The 21,961-nt window shown below is 34.5% G+C and overlaps 1 protein-coding gene across 1 annotated transcript in view; it reads left to right on the top strand.

The window, feature by feature from the left end:
• Positions 1–8,375: 8,375 nt before the first annotated feature.
• LOC120633016 (transient receptor potential cation channel trpm) overlaps positions 8,376–21,961 on the top strand; it is a 357,472-nt gene continuing 343,886 nt past the window's right edge. The window contains exon 1 of the mRNA XM_039903046.1: positions 8,376–8,716. Within this exon, the coding sequence (XP_039758980.1) occupies positions 8,627–8,716 (90 nt within the window). The 5' untranslated portion in view covers positions 8,376–8,626. The remainder of the gene's footprint in view (positions 8,717–21,961) is intronic.

Genomic DNA, 21,961 nt, shown 5'->3' with positions numbered 1-21,961 from the left:
TTGAAATATTTCTCGTCCTCGTTGTTTTAGAGCGTAATCATAGATGGCTATGGTATGAAATAAATGAAGTGAGCTGAAATTTTCATATTTTGTTCTTTGAACAAATAGCATTTGAACCAAAATTGTATGAAAAGTTTTGAAGGGATGGATTTCTGCGATCTGTGTGTAGGGTTACCATATCTCATCATTTGTCTTAAGATTTCAGGATTTTTGTACTCTTGTCAGGGTTATTTTGCAATACTCACACTTTTTTAAATTTTCAATTAATAACATCTTCCATTTCAAAGATCTTCTAAATAAATGATAAAGTTTAATTATCTTCCTCTGTTAATAATTGCACAATTTAGATTAATACATATTTACCCTAGAAGCCAGTAGGTAAATACTTAACCAGTTTTATCATCAGATCTTGTTTCTTAGTCCTTACTTTACGCCCTAAATAAGCAAGCAATCTACTTTAGTTTCTCTACTTAGTTAAAAAGACAGAGAGTAACATAGATGGTATACTTTTTATCTCAGGAAAACAAGCGGTGCCCACAGGATTTGTAAATTACCGTAATATACGCAAGCGCCGACCACGGGTAACAGCTAGTACGGAATATGTGAAGATTCACTTCTTTGTAGGTTTTTTTCTTGAATTTTAAAATGCCACACTGTGTCAGGACTCGGAAAACATGGTATTGAATTATGGGGCCTTTATTACGGATAAACGATCCGTTAAAACTGATAAAAATTAATATTATGAACGTAATAATTTCGCTTCGACTTTGTTACGTAAAATAGTGTTAATGTAATCGAATACCTACGTTAAACGGATTTTATAGTTAAAAGTCTACTGAATTCGTATTTCGTCGAATTTATTAATCCGAGAGTTATAAGCAAATGTAAATACAAAAAAATGCTTCAATTCAATTTTCATAATAGGTTTATAAATATATGTTTATTCGATTTGATATGACTCAGCTTTTAGTTAAATTTTGTGTAAATTTTTTTGCTATGCTATGTGAACTTGTCATTGACGTGCATATCAGTCCATGTTTTTGTGTGTGTGCTATGTTTAAAAATATATGCATGTTGTTAGTGCTCTAAAATATATAAATGTTACCCATGACAGTATAACTTATTTATGACATACCTTAAATCAACCTTGTAGTCTCTAAAGCAAAAATAAACTAGGTCTCCAACTATTATTTTTATTAAACTCAGTATCTTAGAGTAAGAAGTACATAGTTCTTAAAAATAATTTAGATGATATACACATATTAAAAAACTGAAAACAATATTTTGTAATCGTTAAGTCTATTCGATCCGTTTTTTAATTATTTTTAATCATTCTATCATTAATTCCATCTTCATCATGAGTTTCACAGGTTATAAATGTAAACAATATTTCATGGAGCACTGGCACAAATGAGTGATAGTCTCTACACTACACAGTCAGCTGATACGTACTATAGACGCCGCCATATTTGCCTCGGCTGCTCTGACAAACGCCTGTCATTTTTAGCCGCCCTACGCCGCAGTCGACCGTCACGCGACATGCAACACACAGTTGAAAAAGTCTGAGACGATGTAATAAAAGATTCATATTAAAACAATAATGCTAAATAAGTTAGTAATAACCTATAAAGTACGTCTGCTCAAATAGTTTGCTATACTCACAGGCTATATAGTACTGCAAATAACAACCTTATTTCCATAATTGAATTAAAAACAAAAAACCACTTCTTGGGGCAAGAACCATAGACAAACTAGATTATATGAGTGCCAAGTGAAAAACAATTGATGATAGGTAAATGTTTGTCTAGGAATGTTCTTTTATAGGCGTTACTTATGCATTGCCTTGTCCGTTGTTACTGAAAACGGGCATTAGGTTATATCGGATTTCATATATAACCTCAATGTTAACATAACCTCAAATTTTACCCAAAAATTAAAAACTACAAACATGTTTTTTTTGTGAACATGCAAGGAGGACAGCAGACACCCCCATTCCCTCCCAAAATCCTCCCGCCAAAATTTAGGACGCACCGGCACGATTGAAAAACCTTTCCCTAATTTCTCCTGCTCAAGCTAGTAGCTAGCCGCGTAGGTAGGTGTTATATTTCCCAAGAACAAAAACCGCCCGTCATAACCTTTACAATGTTAACAATGTTTACCTTAGACCTTGGGTTACTTGTGTACAGAAATTGTTTTATCTCGCAGGAGATAAGCGACACTAATTAATGCCCAAAAGATTAATGCTGTGATGTGATAGTGAAGAACAAAATTCGACACTGCCATTAAAATGAGGTCGTGGTAAACATAAAAGAAAAATTCGGCAGAGAAAAAAAAAATAAAAAGTCAAACTCAGACTAGCTCACCAGAGGTTCCTTTAGAAAGAAATCAAGTTGTCAAATAAATAAATATACTACGACACTACACACATCGCCATCTAGCCCCAAAGTAAGCGTAGCTTGTGTTATGGGTACTAAGATGACTGATGAATATTTCTATAAATAATATACATCAATGCTTATAATATACAGATAAACACCCAGACACTGAAAAACATTAATGTTCATCACATTAATATTTTTCATGCCCGTTAGAAAGCAATGATGAGGTCTAGGTTGGAGCACGCTTGCCTGGAAAAAGCCTATTCACTCTAGCCTTGAAGTTACTCAAATTATACGTGGCAGCAAACACAGTTGCCGGGAGGGCGTTCCACATCTTAGCGGTGAACAAGAAACGTGGATAAAAAACGTTTCGTACGTGTTGATGGAATATCAACCACATAAGGATGCCACCGGATTGCGGGATATCACAGGGGGTTTTACCCTTTGAGTACAGAACCACAACAAGATAAATTCATTAGAAATGGTTCCTATAGGTTCTTATTCCCCCTGCTCTGTCCCCTCCGTCCCCATGGGCAAGAGACAATTATCTCCCCGGGGAAAGGATAAAAATTAATCTTCTCACACAGCTTTATAAACTCTCAGAGCACTGGCACGCAAGTGAAAATAATATCGAAATAATATATATATATTTTTTTTATTAATTTAGTTTTCTTACATTATCTTATTTTATACCTATGCTTATAATTAACAGTTTCGTAAGATACAATTTTTGAAAAAGAAAAGTACAGCCCTGCTTCTGCGATTTGATACATCGGCCAGGCTGTTCTTCCTATACACATAGATAAACTAAAACTATAAAATTTACACACTTATAATAATTATTACTAAAAATTTTTAATCTACTAAGTATTGTTGAATTTCTTGAGGTCACTCAGGATGGAGTTTACCATGTCGGTGTTAGATTGCAAGGCAGATCTTTTTCGCATCAGAGAGCGCAGCTCATAGGGGGACACCCCAAGGTGCCCGCAAAGGAACTCATGGTCCAGGCGGAGTTTGCCGAAGCGGGGACATTCCCGAAATAGATGGTCAAGGGTTTGGCTGGTGGAGTTGTCACAAGGGCACTTATCGTCAGTGGTGATGTGGAAGCGGTGTAGGTAGTGTTTGTTGTATGCGTGTCCAGTGAGAGCCTGCGTGAGCGTGAACGAGATATCCGTGAGCTTGAAGAGCTCGCGAATGTCCATGATAGTAGGCAGCTGTCGCTTAGTGTGCTGCCCCTGCGCCTCGCTCTCATATCGGCTCTGCCAAGTATTTTGATTTTCCTTTCTTATGTTATGTCTCACAAAAGATATCGGGTAGTGACAGTAAGCCGCTATGTGTAATAACTTGGGGTAAACTTCTCCTGTTCCATGCTCCCGGACTTTAGCAGGTGGGCACGTTAATGGTCCCCTGTCAGGGGATATGATCGCGGAATATAATTTTTGCCTATGCTATCTCTGCAGCACGGCTAGCATGGGAGACTATTATCTCCCCGGGGAAAGGATAAAAATGTATCTTCTCCCACAGCTTTATCAACTCTCAGAGCATTGGCGCACAGGTGGAAATAATATCAAAATAATGCACATGTAATAATAAAAGGGGGCACACGTTAATTATATCCCTTGACAGGGGATATAATCAGAGGATATAATTTTTTTCTCCTGCCTAGCCCTGCAGGGGGAAAAATAGGAATAAAAAGTGCGGTCTGTCTGGGTACAGATCAAACGAATTTTTATTCCGGTCTATCCCCCTGCTGTTTTCATAGGGGGACAGATAGGAATAAGAATTCACGGTATTTTCACTAATATAACTTATCACCTCACCTGATTTATTTGTCATTCACGCCGGTATAGACATACATTATTATTTGAGAACCCACATTACCTTTACATAATATATCACATGTACCCTCCTTTACCAATGTAATCGAAAGAATCCGACGGATTGAAAAAAAAATCCCAGTCCGACAAAAAGAAAAAAATATATATATATAAGGTGCCTGAAGCCTGGTGCTTGAAGGTGCCTGGTCACAAATCCTTCTTCTTCAACAGATCATTTACGGTTCAGGCTATTAAAACATGGAACGCCCTGCCGTTAGATATCCGTGAGGCACAATCGATTGGGACCTTCAAGAAACTAGTGAAGGATCATTATTTGTCTCTATCAGCCGAACATCACTGAATCGGATCATTTTAAGTGTGTAATTTTAATTATTTATGTATTTAATATAAATTGATAATGTTATATGTTATATATTTATATAGGTATTTATGTTATATATTTACATATTTATATATGTTCTATATGATTGTTAGTAGTTAACATTAATTATGGGTAATTTCATGTATTTTTATATTTTATTTGTATTTATATGTAATATTTGTATATATATATAGTATAGTTATATATATATTTATGCATATATTTGTATAATTTTAAATCTTATTTATTGCACCACCTTTTTCTATATTTTTTTTCCTTTTACGCCATTGGTTGCCTGGAAGAAATAGCTATGTAGCGATAAGACCACCAAATTGTACTCTCTTGATATGTATTTATATATCTGTAACTACTTTTTTTCTTTGGTGTACAATAAAAGTGTATTCATTCATTCATTCATATATATAGATAGCCTAGTGAGTAATGGGAAGCCCGGACCGCCTACCTACTGTCTAATTTGTCAAAACATCCCCTGTCTATCCGTTCGGCAACCTTTCCAGTTTTTTCATCAGATTTAAGTGCTCCGGCGCGTTAGTAAGGATTATTTATTGCTCAATAGGTTTTAGGGTTAGGCAGGATGCTATGAAATTTGAAAAATGTCATAGTAGCAAGGCATGGAAACAGTCGGCATTACTTTTGACTCGCAATGTTAGCGTGATGATTCAAAAATTGTATTATAGCTAAGGAAAAGAGCAACCAATGATTTTATTGCCTTCCGTACTGGTTGAGACACTATAAACAGAAAAACTTACTCAAAAATGTAATAAAGTATTCCTTTTTGAATTTAATTTTTTTTTAATTTTCTGAAGTCAATAATATTAAACGCTTGTTTTTTTTTTTTTAGTTTGGGCACCTGGTTAAATATTTTAAAGATTTTATTTATTTATATTTTTAATTTTAACTAGAACTAATTAAATTAAATTTATTAGAATAGTCATATTTAAGAGAATAGTAGAATCGAAAATCGGTTTTTACGCGGCATCATACTGGAACGCTCAATCTAGTAAATAACATGTAAATAGTACTGACTGGAGCCTCCCACCAGAGCAGATCAGAGACAATTCTATAATTGTAAAGTATCGAACTGTCCGAGCTAGGTATCGAATTCGAACACCACGATACACCTCTTATCACTGCGCCAGAGAGGTTGACATATTTTATCATGGCAACATTACGGAACCCCTGTGACTGACCTGGCACGCACTTGACCGTTTTTTTCTCTTTGTGCTCGTACCTCATAGTAAACGATGAAATAAAAAACAGTCGTCTTTGACATTCAACTGTGCGCGTTTTATCAAAGCTTTGAATATTTCCTGTGCAATATTTTCATCCTGGCCACACCGCATCAGTTACTTTAGCTTTAAACACTAAATCTGTTCTCCTGTGCAACTGGCGAAATTTGGAATTGTGGATAGTGATTTGTGCGAATGTGGTGAGGTGGGTGACCTGAACCACATATTCTTATCATGCTCAAAATATAACCGGGATTCATTTTACCAGGGTCTTATTAAGTTAAACATCCCACTTCCTACTTCCGTTGACATCCTCTTGTCCATTAATGAACCTTGTATTTATAAACTTTTTTCCTCATTTATCCTATTGTATGATATTAAGTTGTAAATAAGTAGCTAGTTTAAGTATTCCATATTATTAAATTATATTATTATTAAATCCATATTATTATACTATTTAATCCTTTCCTGATCCTATTAATTCTTTTCGAAATTCCGTTTCCTTTTTATAAAAAACTTAGTTTTTTTTTGTAATAAGTTTCCTCGTATAAAAAAAAATGTATAAATAAGAACAATACTTGACCACAGAATAAGCAATTGACTATGGTTCAATCGCTCAGCGCGCAGAACCAATAAACCAAAAAGAAGAACACTAAATCTTCCCGCGTTTTCACTCGCATTTATTTGAACTTGTATCTATTTGGTCATTTTAATTCATAATCCATACTATTATTTTAAAATGCAAGTGTGTTTGTTTGTTACATATGTTCTGCTAAACCACTGTACCGATCTCGATAACATTTGGTAACACAGATAGCTTGCATCCTGGAGACCGATATAGTATACTTTTTATCTCAGGAAAGCAAACGGGGACCGTTGCACTAATAGAGAAAAAAGGACTCTCACCATTTTTTTAAACCACTCATTTTAGCCTTTGCCTAAGTATTGCAATGCTTTAAGTCAATCCATTGCTCTCTTGCTGCGCGAATAAAAGGACAAACCAACAAACTTCGCACGACTGATGGAAATGAAATTAAGCTTCATACTGATTTATCGACCTACCTTTTTCTTTTAAATGTGAATTAAAATTATTATATGGATACCTACCTATTATATCCATTCACACAAATTATTAAATTTGATTTTAATATTTGGTTCATTACAATTAATTACGAAGGAAAAAAAATAAAAGAGGTAAAATTAAATAATTTCTGAATAGTATATTACACTAAAGTGTTATTTAGTCTAAGTAAAATAATGAATTTATCGGGAGTCTGTGTTCATTATTCTGATATTCTTTGGCACTCTGTGTCGTTTGTCAGTTGTCAGCTGTAAAAAAATATGGCCGCATTAGACAACCGACTTTTAATATATTTGCTGTTCGTGGTAGAATGATTTTGATTGAAGATAAGTAATCGTACCGTAATTTATACCTCAAGGTGTTAGTAATTATAAATATTGCCCCGCAGTGTGTTCTTTTTTTTTGAGTTATTAAAGATGTTTAATTGTGATTTATTACTTTAAGCATCGATATAAATCTTAGTCGTTGACTTTGAGAAATTTATTTACTTTTAATTATTGTGATTGTAAGTAATTGGGTATAGCAGTTAAAAAAAACAAACTATGCTAAAAAGGTAAGCAACTATTGTTATTAGCAGAGCAAGGTTTTTGCTTATAATTTATTGTGCAAAATTAATAAAACGAAAAAAAAAAACACGTTACAAATAAATTCTTTTGTAAAGCAGCAACAGGGTAAGTTTCTTAAATAATGATTGATATTAATTGAGGTGAAATATATCTTGTCTTTAAACCTACTTTTAACTTGATAAAGTATTCGCAGGTAGGTAGGTACGTACTTATATCTCCAAAAGCCAACAATAAATTGCTTCAAAGTTTGCCAGGCATGTTTATGGCATTTTAATATGAAAATAAACCTTTAATCATGTAATCTAGGTGTATCTACCTACTTCCCTTGTAATTACCTGACTTTTATTTTAGATACAGAACCAGAAGGCTCTGAAGCCAACATTTTAAGGAGGTCAAACGGAATTCGGGAAAAAAATTGTCGGTAGATCACCTCAACACTTTAACCTAGAAAAATTCTTAATTCCTAGCATCAAACTGGTGTCAATTTTGTAATAGGCAAATAAACGAATCTCTAAAAGTAGGGCAATCTTCTTCTACAGGTAACACTACTTTTAGATCTTCGAATTTAGTTTTGTTACGAGATTTTTGTGCAATAGCGGGCTTACTAACATCGCTTAAAGATGCTGTGCTGCAGACAGTTTATTTCAATTATTTCGACGGCCTAAAAGTAAAGAAGTTTCGAAACAACACGTCAACAATATGAAAATAATGCTTCTTAAAACGATTGTAGTAAAACGTCTTAATTAGAACGATAATGTTGTATTTATTTGCACTATTATAGTGTATTTCAGTTATAGATGTGTGGCGAGGGTCCATGTTATAGTCCTTTGTTTAAAAACGCGAATGCAGGGGGCGCGCACGGCAGAAATGAGCCACTGTCAGCGAGGCCCCACGACAGAAATCAACCCAGCACTCGTCCTCGGCAGTACAGCTGCGGCAGCGGACACGTGCGCACGTGTTTCCCAACCGCGATCATCCAAAACTTTCTTACGTCAAATGGATATAACCTAACACAACAGTTTACCAACATAAAATGTGATTATAGTGCACCCTAACACATAATATGGCCCACTAAAACGTGTTCAAAGTGCAGTGTTATCAAGTGTCAAGTGTTTTATCAATGATGTGAGTTGTTGAAAAAAAAAAGGAATTATGAGCATCCAAAAGTGTCTTCTGGATAACTCCAGTAGGATGATCAAGGCTATGTCCACTGCGAAATCATCTAACAGTGATGTCAAAACGGTGAGTTACATGTTATGAACGGTGTATGTAAACGGTTAAACAAAGGCGTAAATCGGTTCAACTTATAGGTTATCTTTACACTACATTCGTGTTTATGGTTAAAAATAGAGTATGTTAAGCGTTATTGGTGCGTTCATTGTGTTTAATAAAAGTTAATTTATCATTAATTACTTCAGCAATTAATTATTTCACTGTGCAAACGAATTTTCTTATTTCGTAATAAACTTATTCGGAAATGCCACTCCGATGAATCTCGAATGCACTTCTTTGGCATTTCGATTTTTGCCGTGTTAGAATACGTAGGTACCTTTATTATTTTTAAACTTAGCCAAGCAAAGCGATTCAATTGTTTTACTTAACTTCATTTTACATTCTTCTTCTTTCTATTGGGTATAGGAACTTCACACCTACGTATAACAGCCTAACATTTTTTTACTGGTACCTAGTAGTAGAAATCTCTTAATATAGTTTATTTGCTCGATGAGTCATTAATATATATGATGTTTACCTCATACCTGATTATTGTAGTTACCTATGAGTCTAAGCACGTTAACTAAATCACATACCCTAGGTGCTAATTCGAAGATACACAAATTTCAAAACTACTAAATTGACAGATCTAGAAGTAACGCTGTCCTTTTCTACAGTATACATTGTGAGAAGGATAGCACTACTTTAAGAACTGTCATTATAGTGTAGTCTAGGGAGTTTAGTGCATCTAAATTAACAACTTGTACTAAGGCAACTTGTTAGTAGGTATATACTTTGCGTTATATTTCTGCATGATGCCATCATTTACATAAACCTGAGTCTTTTATACAATGATATATTCATACTGAATAAACAGAAGCTGATCAATCTTTGCATTTATATGTAAACTTATGATCTCAAGGAGTGGTCCTGTGATTTCTTTCATTGAGCTACCTTGCTCCCTTGAGAACGTCTTTAAGGATAGAAGCCAGTCGCGAAAATGGTCTGAATTGGCAATTAGATTAGACCTAAATAGTCCATTATGAAGTATAATACATGGTAAAATACAATGTGAATGAACCCTATACCTCAGTACCAAAAAAGTGGTTTGAAGCAATCGATCACTATGTTGCAAAGACCAAATTATATACAATTTATACACAATAGGCCCCGGAATTGATGTGAAATGTGACATTGATGTACAGTGAAAAATGATTATGAGGTACCTCCCTATCCAGTATTTTCTTCGAGACAGTGATCAATGTTCAAAGCCAGGTTATGCTTTAACCTAGTTATTTACGCCCTTTAACTTTATAAAATAACTGTTATTGTATTTGTTACACTTCTCAAGTTCTAAAGTTCAACTTGTTTTTAGAATGGCAGGAATGGTTTTTAATCTTTTTTTGTTGAAATTATGGAATAGCTGTGTTAGACAGAAATCCTTTTTAAGAGTCGAGCTATTCGCTAAATAACTAAGATGGTCAGTAGCTGTAATAGCCACAAATAGACTTTTTTCTGCATGATCATCTATTTCTACGTAACCAAAATACCTGTCTCCCGAGAACCAAGAGAATTGGAAGAAAAGGTTACTTCCAGTTTTGCCTCATGACACTTGCTTTTAAGGAGTCCGTTAAAGAATTAAATCAAAGATGCGGACAAATTCATGGTTTCATAATCGACGTAATCCCAAAATAAATAAAAGTCGGCTTAATATATTAGCCGATCGCTTAGTTTATAGTGTGCGTGGAAAATTATCTACATCGTTTTATGCAAAGACTTTTATAAAAGAGTTTGCATCAACCTGACCTACTTTATAAAAATTTATATTACAATGCAACATATTGTTATTCAAGCGCAAATTAATCAAGCTAGGATTGCCGAGCCGCTGGTTTCTCTGCAAAGAGGTCGGCATTTAAGGCATTTGACCTCTGGTTCTACTCGTATCTTCGTCGGGAAATAAGACGAGACGTAAACTACGTTGTAGTTAAATGATAAATTACTGCTGGTAATACTGAGCTTTCCTTATCTCATCTCTATACTATTCAAAGACTTTAAACCAATCGGCAGGTACCTAGTTATTTGATCTCTTAAAAGTACTCATAGATCAAATAGCTATATCAAATAACTAGGTAGAGGTACCCGCCTAATTCAAATTTATATTTTGATTTCGTTTAATTTCGAGGAGATGAGATAATTTCATCTATACTATCATCTTGGTATGATTTTCAGTCTTTTCTGATGAAACTTCTGATGAGACGATACAAATTATGCTTATGGACTAATAAGGGGTTAACATATCTTCTATCACCTTTGTTTTATGCGTTGTCAGCACAATGTTTTGAGGTTGTTATTATTTGTTATATCTTATTAATTTTCTTAACAGTAGTCAGATTACTTTGGGATCTCATAACACTCTGATTACTTTGACGCCATAGTGTAATTTTTCGTGCTAGACATCATCAATAAACCCTTCTCTATGAATTCTCATAGATACATTATAAGGTCATTTTATCTTCTGTGGTTCTACTTCTTACTTATAAATAAAAGATTTGTAAGAAATAAATAAATAGCATTTAGTTTTAAAAGGGCCGGTAATGGTTCAAAAGTCTGATATCGAAATCCCGATTATCCGGTGGTGTTATCAAGGAAAAATTTATAAAAAAGATTACGATACACGCAGCGTTGCATGGTTCAGTAGTTTAATACTTTTAACAATATTTTCATGTCTTACTATACCTAGGTGTATAGTATGGTTAAAAGTGTTAAACTACTGAACCATGCATGATATTACAAATAACATTGTTATTGTATCAAAATGCTAGGTTTGTACGCAAAGATAGTATAATTTTATCTCCAATTTTCTAAGTTATATAAATTCTTTTAGTTATGACAACATCGATTTAGATAGTTTTTTTTTTCGGATACGCTGACTGTGATATTTGCTACCCTGAAATTGTTCGATTGAGAGCAGATTATTCTGGATTTAGTTTAGTTTTTAAATGATACTTTATTTCAACGAAGGTGAAAATATCTAAATTGGCATCGAGGTCGCTCACACCGTACTTTCTTTGTAATTGTTAGAATTGCTGAGAGTATTTCGAGGTATTTATCTCTAATACAATAATAATAATCGTAAAAGCCCGCTAGAATAAGAAGCATAAGAGCATAAGAAATTATGAGAGAGTTTAAGAATCTATGCAGGACTAACAGTGGTAAAATGAAGAAGCTTAGTTTTCTTGCTGTAATTATTTGGCGTAATTACATGCCGTACTTGTTGTTTAAAGTTGACACTGGCAAACTTTGCAATTGCCAGTTGTTAATTCAACATCTCCAGAGGATGCTCGGGAAATGCATAGAGAATAAAGAAATTATGTGAATGAATGAATGAATGAATAAACCTTTTGCAAACCAAACAAAAGTACAGAAAAATGAAATAATACAAAACAGACGGTTTACAGATTTGTATGTAGAGATTTGTCAGATTATACAGCTTAATTCTCATTCCCATTATGGGCTATAAGACAGTTACACCAGCTTTTATCCAATATTATTATTACGAGGGTTCTGGTATCGGGATAACATTACCAATGTCCGCTGGGCACCTTTATAATCTCGCGTACAAAATAATGTAACTGTAGTGTTTTACAGTTTCAGCAATTCGTGCAGTAACCAATTCTTCTACTATTTCTTCTTCTTGATCTTTACTTTATTTACTTAAGTATATCTAAACTGCGCATTTTAGTATTGATCTCACCGATTTATACAAAGCGTAGTCGAATTGCCCAGAATCAAATTGTTGAAAGTCTAATTATTTTGTTCTACATTTAAATTTATTATTTAGTACATTGTCTGAGGGTTTACGAAATGTCTTAAAGATTCTGCGTTCCAATCTAGCATAAGGCATTCCTGTTTTTTACACTTCTGACATCTATATTTCTGACTCCCAAGACACGGGATATTCTAGTTTGGGGGTCTAGGGTAATTTTATAAAAAACATTGTACTTTTAAGCAAATAAAACTATTGTTATATTATATTTATTAACAATTCGGCAGATCCCGGCTTAAGGCTTAATCTTTAGATAAATCTAGAATGTTCTTTAAGAAATACGTATCAGTATCATTCCATAAATAATAATAATTTTCTGAGAGCCTAATTCCAACGCTGGTTACACGGCTAGCAAATCAATCTCACAGTCAACGAAGTGTAATCTGAGTGGGAACCGCGATACGTGGCCTACCTACTCATTTAACGCTTACTTGATCTTTACAGATTAATTTCCATTCGATTCCAATTCATTTGTTATATGGGTGATTTTAATCTAATTTTACGGATGCTTTACAAAACATTTTACAGTATAAATGACTTTATGCAATTTAAATAATAACTTTATTACATTTTGATAGCCGTTTAGCGCAGTAGGCAGCGACCCTGCTTTCTGAGTCAATTATTGCTCTAACCAGGTTGCTACTTTAATACTTTTAAATGACAATGTAAGATGGTGATAACAAAAAAAAATAACAAGCTAAGTTTGTTATGGGCTTCTTCTTAGATAGGGCGCGTTCGGAAACCCTCATCGCCATCAATTCACTTCTGTGTCATATTTTAAATGTCATTACATTGACTTTGACTTTTAGCTCGAGGCCGTGGGTCCGATTTCCACAACTGGAAAATGTTTGTGTGATGAACATGGATGTTTTGAAGTGTCTGAGTGTTTATCTGTATATAATAAGTTTTCATGTGTATTATATTCATAAAAATAGTATAAATAAATATATATAATATATATATATTTTCGAGCCTGCCTAATAACAATGTGCCTAATAGTTTAAATGTTAATTTTTATAATTATATCTTAATCGATATCAATAAATGTGACAATTCATTCATCTGACTAAGTATTGTGATTGTTAATTTTTTTGACATCAATTAATTAATTTGGCGTAGGTCACCTTTTGTGTAACATTGCATGCTGAATTATTGGCTATACCCTGTACCCTAAACCAATACGTAACACCTTATTGACGTGTAACTTCTAATACATGATTATTATATTTTTCGGTAAAATAGTTAAGCCCGCTTTTAATAAACCTAGGAATCGTCTTAATCGCATTCCGATTGATGTAGGTAATGTCTATAGAAAAAAACATTTCACCAACCCTTAGTATGTATGTCTAGGAATATCCTTACACGTTACTTATTTATGCATTGCCTTGTCCGTCGTTGGTGAAAACGGGCATCAGTGAAGTTCAATAACGCATCTGCAATTGGATCCATTGCTTTTGTTTTAACATACTTTTATGTGCTGTTTATATACTCATCAAGTTTTGCTACTGAAGTCTATCTATATGTTATGTTTTTTTTCTAAAAATGGCGATTTTATGCTACAAATTTTTTTAAACATTTTTCAATAACGAATTGTCATTTAACCTCTTAGCTACTAATTGATGTAATTCATCAAGGTTTTGTGGGATGGCATTATAACTCTCCGCCATCGCCTTAAAAAACATCGATAAAAAAAAGAAAATCAAAGCGAATGTCGGTTGCCTAGGTACTATTTATGTTATAATTAGAAGCCATTCGTTATGGTGTGAATGTTTAATTTGACTCGCACTATAATAAAGCGTGTGTAAGCCTGGTGATTAGGACTTCTGCTTCACTTTTAGCGGGACCGGGTTCAAAATGTGTCGGAATGTCATCAATTCGGCTTTCCTATAAGAGAGACTGAGTTCGAACCAGGCACGAACCTGTAAACTTTTCGGAGTTATGTGCGTTTTTAATTTAAGTAATTGGACATCACCTACTTTAATGGTGAAGGAAAACATCGTGAGGCAACCTGCATGCCTGAAAGTTCTCCGTAATGTTTTCAAAGGTTTGTAAAGTCTTTCTATCCACATAGCTTGGTGGACAAATAACGGCCTAACCCGTTCTCATTCTAAGTGGAGATCCGAGCCCTGTAGAGAATTGGTAATTGGTTGACGATGATATATAAATGAATAAATAAATATACTACGATATTACACACATCGCCACCTAGCCCCAAAGTAACCCCAAAGTTATCTTAGTACCCATAAACCTTGTATTATGGGAACTAAGATGACTGTTGAATATTTTTATGAATAATATATTTACATAAATACTTATAATATACAAATAAACAGCCAGGGATTGAAAAACGTGATAACGACTATGACACCGAGAGATATCTTTGCGTCGTTCGAGACCATGTAGGACTGAAGTGTGTCGATAATTCAGTCGTATTTATATCGTAATACCCACCAACTTAATGTCATGAACACGTGTTGTTAATCAAATATAATCTCAATTGTTTCTAGAAAACTTAAATAACAATTAAAAGCGTATTTATAGTCATCAAATTCTTAATTATTTACCCACTTTATAAATTTACTGTAACATACGAGAATATGTGAATGCCTTAAATAAAATGATAAGAATGCGATGGGCGGGACATGTGCAACACATGGACGGTGAGTCCAGAAGAAGTTGATGCAGGGCAAATTTGGGGAGGTTGCGGTTGTGTGCGAAAGCGTTCCCGTGACCCAGTCACCAGGCGATGAGCTGGAACACCGTGGGGTTTTAGTCGGTAAGAGTCCGGCATAACCACTGCACCTCCCCGTGGTGTAGTGGTATCCATGAGGATTTCCCCTTGAGAAAAAGAAAGGGCGAATTCGAGGAGCGTAGAGGGAGACGACCTAGGAGTTGGAGGAGTGGTGGACTAGAGAGAGAGACATGAGGGTTTTGGGGGTTCGGAGTTGGTAGAAAGCTAATTCTGACCGATATATGCTTGACCAAGCCAAGCCCTACCCAGGGCTGTTGAGCTTTAGTAATGATGAAACACCTCATTTTGAACGCCTCATAAGCGAAGCGTTGAGGTGGGTATTACTGTCACGCTGTTTACGCACACCGAGTGATTCTCCAACTTAAAATGTCACGTTTTTTTATTCTTTATTGCTTTTATAAGTGAATATAAATAGACAAATGTTGATAAAAACACTATTTTTAACACTCATGATATTTATAATCTTTTTTTACTATTTAAACCAAATAAAAAATTGTTTAAAAAAGTTCTGTCTCGGACGTCCGTGTATCTGTATGTGCGGATCCCGTATCTTGTGGTCACGATAACGAGCGAAATACTTCACTTATCGAGTTGGTTTTTTTTTATAGGCTTAAGTATTTTGAGGAATAGCCTATTACTTTCCACGGAATAATTACATGTTTAATTATTATTTAATAAATACTTTTACAAATAATCTCAATTTTATTGTAAAGAATGAGATTATGAGGTTGCACGCCCGTTTTGGATTTTCCAACTATTCCCTCATATTTCTGGTCCGGTCGTGATATAAAACATGTCCCGTTTATAACAATGTCTCGCTGCGCTTAGGGACACGTCGCACAAGAATTAATTATTTGTCGCGTGTAACGAGCTCGGCTACCTGTGCCTAATGTTGAAGCGAACTCGAAAAAACAAACACTTTTTGCTTCGTTTTCACACGTACAAGATATGTGATGACTATACCTTTGGCACTGTTATTTAAACTTTTCAGCAGTAGGTGGTAGAGCTTAATGTGACTGGTACATCTGACTTAACACCGAAAACCTATGGTTATTGGAAACAGGGCAGTACGTTGCAGTACTACAAATTCATCAGATAGGTCATCTGCTTGGTCCGTCTTACTATTACTGTAAAAAAACATTGGATTGATTTACAATTTTGTTAATGTGATAAATACGGGCACAAATCTTGCTATGTTCAAAGAAGATGTTCAGAGGTGACTTTTGGGCGTTGAGCTAAAATAAATAAATAATAAAAATACTACGACAATAGACACATCGCCATTTAGCCCAAAAGTGACTGATGAATATTTATAAATTAATACTTATAATGTACAGATAAACACCCAGACACTGAAAACCATTTATGTTCATCACCCAAACATTTTCCGTCGGCCTTCAACAGTCTGCCGTCATAACACAAATAAAACTTAGCTATATAAAGCTTTTTTTTTTTTAAACAAAGCACCAAGCCATTTTAAAATTCAAAAATCGAAAAAACATTGAATAAAGTAATTGAGATGATAATGATTTTTTTTAAATCTTACTACGAGTTCCTCGACTGCAATCTAATCTGAACAGATGATGCAGTCTAAGATAGTAGCGGGCTAATCTGTTTAGGAGTATGGCAGTTGTATTAAAATACTCCTAATCGGTTTCTACGCGACATGTGACCAGAGAAATTCAGAAATTTTTGCCGGCAATCGAACTCGGGATCTCCAACTTAAAACCACAGCGCTACGTCGAAATCGGTCGTTAATTATTTTAAAATAGAAACTATTAATGTTCAAGATTGTATACACTTGATGCTGAAAGATCATATTAACACTATAATATTCGATGTATTATTTCGCATTATTCAGAATTATCGACGTATCAGACATGTTTAGTGCACAGTACGCTAGTAAGTTTAAAAATTAATTAATCATTCGCATTCAGTCACCTACAATCGTCGATTAGAATTTTTTTTTTTAAATTTAACTCAAATAATGGATTTTTTCACAAGGGTTTCACACATGACGGACAGGAATTTTTTTTGACCTATTTTGGTGTTTTTTTCCAATTCTATTGCAGTAAATCAATTTTTTAAAAGTATGGAATTAATCTCCATTAAATTATCTCGACAATAGTATGCGAAATATCTTGATTCCGTGAACTAACAAGGCTATAATAATAAAAATAGCCGCCGAAATGAGGCGAAAAAAATTTTTCGCATCATGAGTCGTGCAATAACATAACCTGACTTTCACATATCTCCCATAACTCAAATTGCCAAATCTTGGCAAATTTTCAGCAACGCATTGTTCATAAGTATTTCAGCGTTCACATGGTGCGACTTTCATCTCGTTAGCAACCGGGCCCCAGGATGTATTGAAGCGAATAAATTTCCCTTTTGTCGTCTTTGTCATTTTATAATTAGTTTTACAACATTGTGTCGACAAAAGCTTTTATGAGAACAGTTTTACCGCAGCTTTGACTTTATACATAACTAGCGGACCCCAGCGCCATCTGTCGGGCTGATTTGTGAATCTAAACCATCCAGGGAGCCACCGAAACGCATACCGAAAAATTCATTCAAATCGGTCCGGCCGTTTAGGAGGAGTTCAGTGACATACACACGCACACAAGAAATATATATATAAAGATGTAGATTGCAACTTAGCTGTAGGCAAAATTATGTTGACGTAGCTTTAATATATTTAATAAGAGCTTTCATCAAAGTTTACACTTAAAATAGCACTTAGGAATGGAACTGAACAGTTAGCACTAACAGAATTTGTTAAAAAAAGATTTTTATGGGTACAGAATTAAGAACATACAGAAACCGTATACGACTTATATAAATATAAATTAATAAATATACTACGACAATAAACACATCGCCAACTAGCCCCAAAGTAAGCGTAGCTTGTGTTATGGGTACTAAGATAGCTGATGAATATTTTTATGAATATAATACACATAAATACTTATAATATACATATAAACACCCAGACACTGAAAAACAATCATGTTCATCACACAAACATTTTCCGGTTGTGGGAGTCGAACCTAAGGCCTAGGACTCAGAAAGCAGGGTCGCTGCCACTGCGCCAGTCTGACGTCAAATATAATACCATACAATAGAAGCATCTAAAACCACTCCACTTTGGTAGTGTTCCTCGAACAGTTTATCTTCATTACATTTAGCAGTTGACAGTAATTATTTTACCTCTAGTGTTCTGAACATTTACCAAAAATTGGGAAAACTAGACAAAGTTTGTGACCTAGCAACATTCCGCGGGTTTGAAGTCAGACGTGCGAGGGACATTTTCACTGTTTTTGGACACAATAAATAAATAAATAAAATAAATAAATATACTACGACAATACACACATCACCATCTAGTCCCAAAGTAAGCGTAGCTTGTGTTATGGGTACTAAGATAGCTGTTGAATATCTTTATGAATATAATACATATAAATACTTATAATATACAGATAAATACCCAGACACTGAAAAACAATCATGTTCATCACACAAACATTTTCCAGTTGTGGGAATCGAACCCACGGCCTTGGACTCAGAAAGCAGGGTCGCTACCCACTGCGCCAATCGGCCGTCATGCAATGCACTTGATGCAATAATGGCTGAGTGAGGGTTCTGTCAGTATGTTCTTAATTCTACGGGTTAGGTTTTAATGCAGCTTAGACTTGATGAAAAATGAAGAATGTCCCTTTAGCATAGCAAAAACTTTGATTAATGGCAACTGTTTTACGTTGACTCTTACTTGCAATAAACAAGAAGATGGCAACTTCGCAGTTAGAAATATTATGTTAACGAACGAACGAAACTTTGAAGCAAACGGTTTTACCGTAGCTTAGACATGAAACAAATTCAAGATTGCAACTTTAACTTAGCTGAAAGAAAAATAATTGTTAACTCCTGAATTTGCATTTAAGATAATAGTTAATACTTCAGCCAATTTATAATTTCTTTAACCCTTACACTTCTCATCAGACATATCTTCGGCAATGTACCCTCTACGCACGTTTCGCTCTGAAACCAGAGAGAGATGTTGACTTAACAATGAATAAATGTCTTAACAATTATTCATTGTAAAGTTAACATCTGAAGGACGAACATTGAAGAAATTATAAATTACAACAGATTCTCCTGCTTTTCGCGGAGTACAGGAAAAAAAACTTAATTTTCATAATATATCGCGGGATTCCGCAAGGCAACGCCTATTTAAATCCAACAGCCCTGTATGATTAAGCAAGCGTGGGGCCCGTAGCAAATTCTTTAAAAGAGCCCTCGATCTGCTATGGGTTCTTAAGTATAAAGTAGCAAAAATACAATTCAATACTCAATACGTATCTTAAATACGAATAAACGAATCTAAATGCAATACGTATTTGCTATCTATAGGTTACAATTTTGTGGTTACAAATTAATAGTGTAGTAAATTACTATAGGCGCTGTCTGTGTGCGTGTGCGATTCCATGTGCGTGTGTGATTCCGTGTGCGTGTGCGTGTCTGTCAGTCAGTCGGTTAGTCAGTCAGTCAGTCAGGCAGAGATGAGTGGTATTAAATATGCGGGGCCCTCTTTCGCACGGGGCCCGTACAAATAGTTACTCTTGCTACATGGTTAATCCGGCACTGCCAACAATTAATACTTCAATTTAACTATAATTTTTTTTGTAACCTTAATGATATGCGTACATCATATCTTAGTTAGACTTGATACAAAAGTTGATTGAAATCTTACAATTATTGCTTTTCAGAATATTTTGTTAGGAAACGCTGTTATGGGTATCGGTGCATCACAGCGTATAAAATATATTGTTTATATGTTATTGCTTATTTTAGACCTGAAGTATATATATATATATATATATGCGCATAATTTGCTTTGCAAAACAGGACTAACTGACAAAACAAGGCTTTGGTAACTGAGAACTACGAGTAGGTGGGTTCTCATGTATCTAACCGAAGTTGCACTGCAAGATTCATTAAAATATAATTCCAAGTGCATTTTTGCTTTTAAGTAATGATTCCCCTTCTCTTACCTTTACTTACTTTAATCAAAATTCACAGATTCCATTTAAAACTGTTATTTAAGAGGTAGAATCAAAAAATCCTTTCTTAGTAGGGTGTAGGATATAAGTATATAAGGTCAGTGTCCGAAGGTGAATAAAGTATATTTTCACCAAATTTTAAACTTTTACGTTTAGCTTTTTGGGCTGTAGGATGTCAGTCACAAAGGTCCGGACAAAGGATTTTATATTGATTCATGAAACCTATACTGGGTAGTTATTTTGTGTTTTGGTACGAAATAAGTTCCGAAGGGTTCCAATGCAACAATTAAAGTTGATATGGTAGATACAAAAAAACATGTTTGTCCGTGATTTCTTAACAGATTTAAGTGATTAACTATTCACGTCAACAATAAAAAAGCAATTTTATCCGACTTTACTATTGATTTTTACTATTTATATTGTAAATTTTATGAGTTTGAGAGCAAAAATTCAAAAATCCAGAGAGTAAACATTAGAATTATGATTTAATAAAGTGGAATTAAATAGATAATTGTAACAAGAATTAGTTGGGTATGTACTATTTAGTAGACCCATACTTTTTGGTCTCGTCCCTGCAATACTAACTTCGAATCGAGAGGAATTAAAAGCCGTCGAGGTAAGCTTTTTAATTGCTTAACTGTACTTCAAGTAGTTGGGTATACATGCGAAATGCTTGTTGTTTGTTCGCATATTGACATGAAATTTTTGCATTTGTCGAGCACCTCTGCTTCATCACAACCTGAGTGAAGTTGGGACCCTTTGGGACCGGGGCGAGAAAAACATGTTGTGATACTTTTTTCTTGCAGCGCGTAAAAATTTTTGTTCTACTTTTACGGCTAAATTTATCAATCTATTTCAATCCAAAGTGAATTACGTTAAAGTAAATCTAAAAATTCACCGGCAACCACGCTACGCCAGACTGGACAGCATTACAACAATGCTGCTCAGCGGCAGAAATAAGCATCAGGTAGTACGTCCCCGGGCGAGCTCTCAAAATGAGGAAATCTGGAACCAATATTTTTTGCAAAAATCTGTTATTTTCGTGGTCGCTTCGCTCGCGCGCTTTCCATTGCTTTCATCGGCATCATACCTTTGGCTTTTGTATCAGCTAGGACCAATTTAAACCATTGGGCTCGCATTACCCAGTTCGTCTACAGAAGCTCATAAATATTTGCGTAGGCTTCACACCTAAACTTCAGACATATCACATAACTGAAGGCAGGGGTCGTTTAATTTATTATTTAGCTAAGCGTTCGCCATTATGCCTTCCACGGCACTAACTTAACTGGCAAACTTGAAATTAATTTGAATTTCAATAGATTACGTTTAGAATAAAATTGATACGTTTTTCTTGAAATTAATTTATTATTCAGTCAAGCGTTCGCCATTATGCCTTCCACGGCACTAACTTAACTGGCAAACTTGAAATTAATTTGAATTTCAATAGATTACGTTTAGAATAAAATTGATACGTTTTTCTTGAAATTAATTTATTATTCAGTCAAGCGTTCGCCATTATGCCTTCCACGGCACTAACTTAACTGGCAAACTTGAAATTAATTTGAATTTCAATAGATTACGTTTAGAATAAAATTGATACGTTTTTCTTGAAATTTATTTATTATTCAGTCAAGCGT

Source organism: Pararge aegeria, chromosome 21, assembly GCF_905163445.1.
Source record: "Pararge aegeria chromosome 21, ilParAegt1.1, whole genome shotgun sequence".
In the NCBI taxonomy this organism is placed as follows: domain Eukaryota; kingdom Metazoa; phylum Arthropoda; class Insecta; order Lepidoptera; family Nymphalidae; genus Pararge; species Pararge aegeria.
This window is presented reverse-complemented; position numbering and strand designations above follow the sequence as displayed.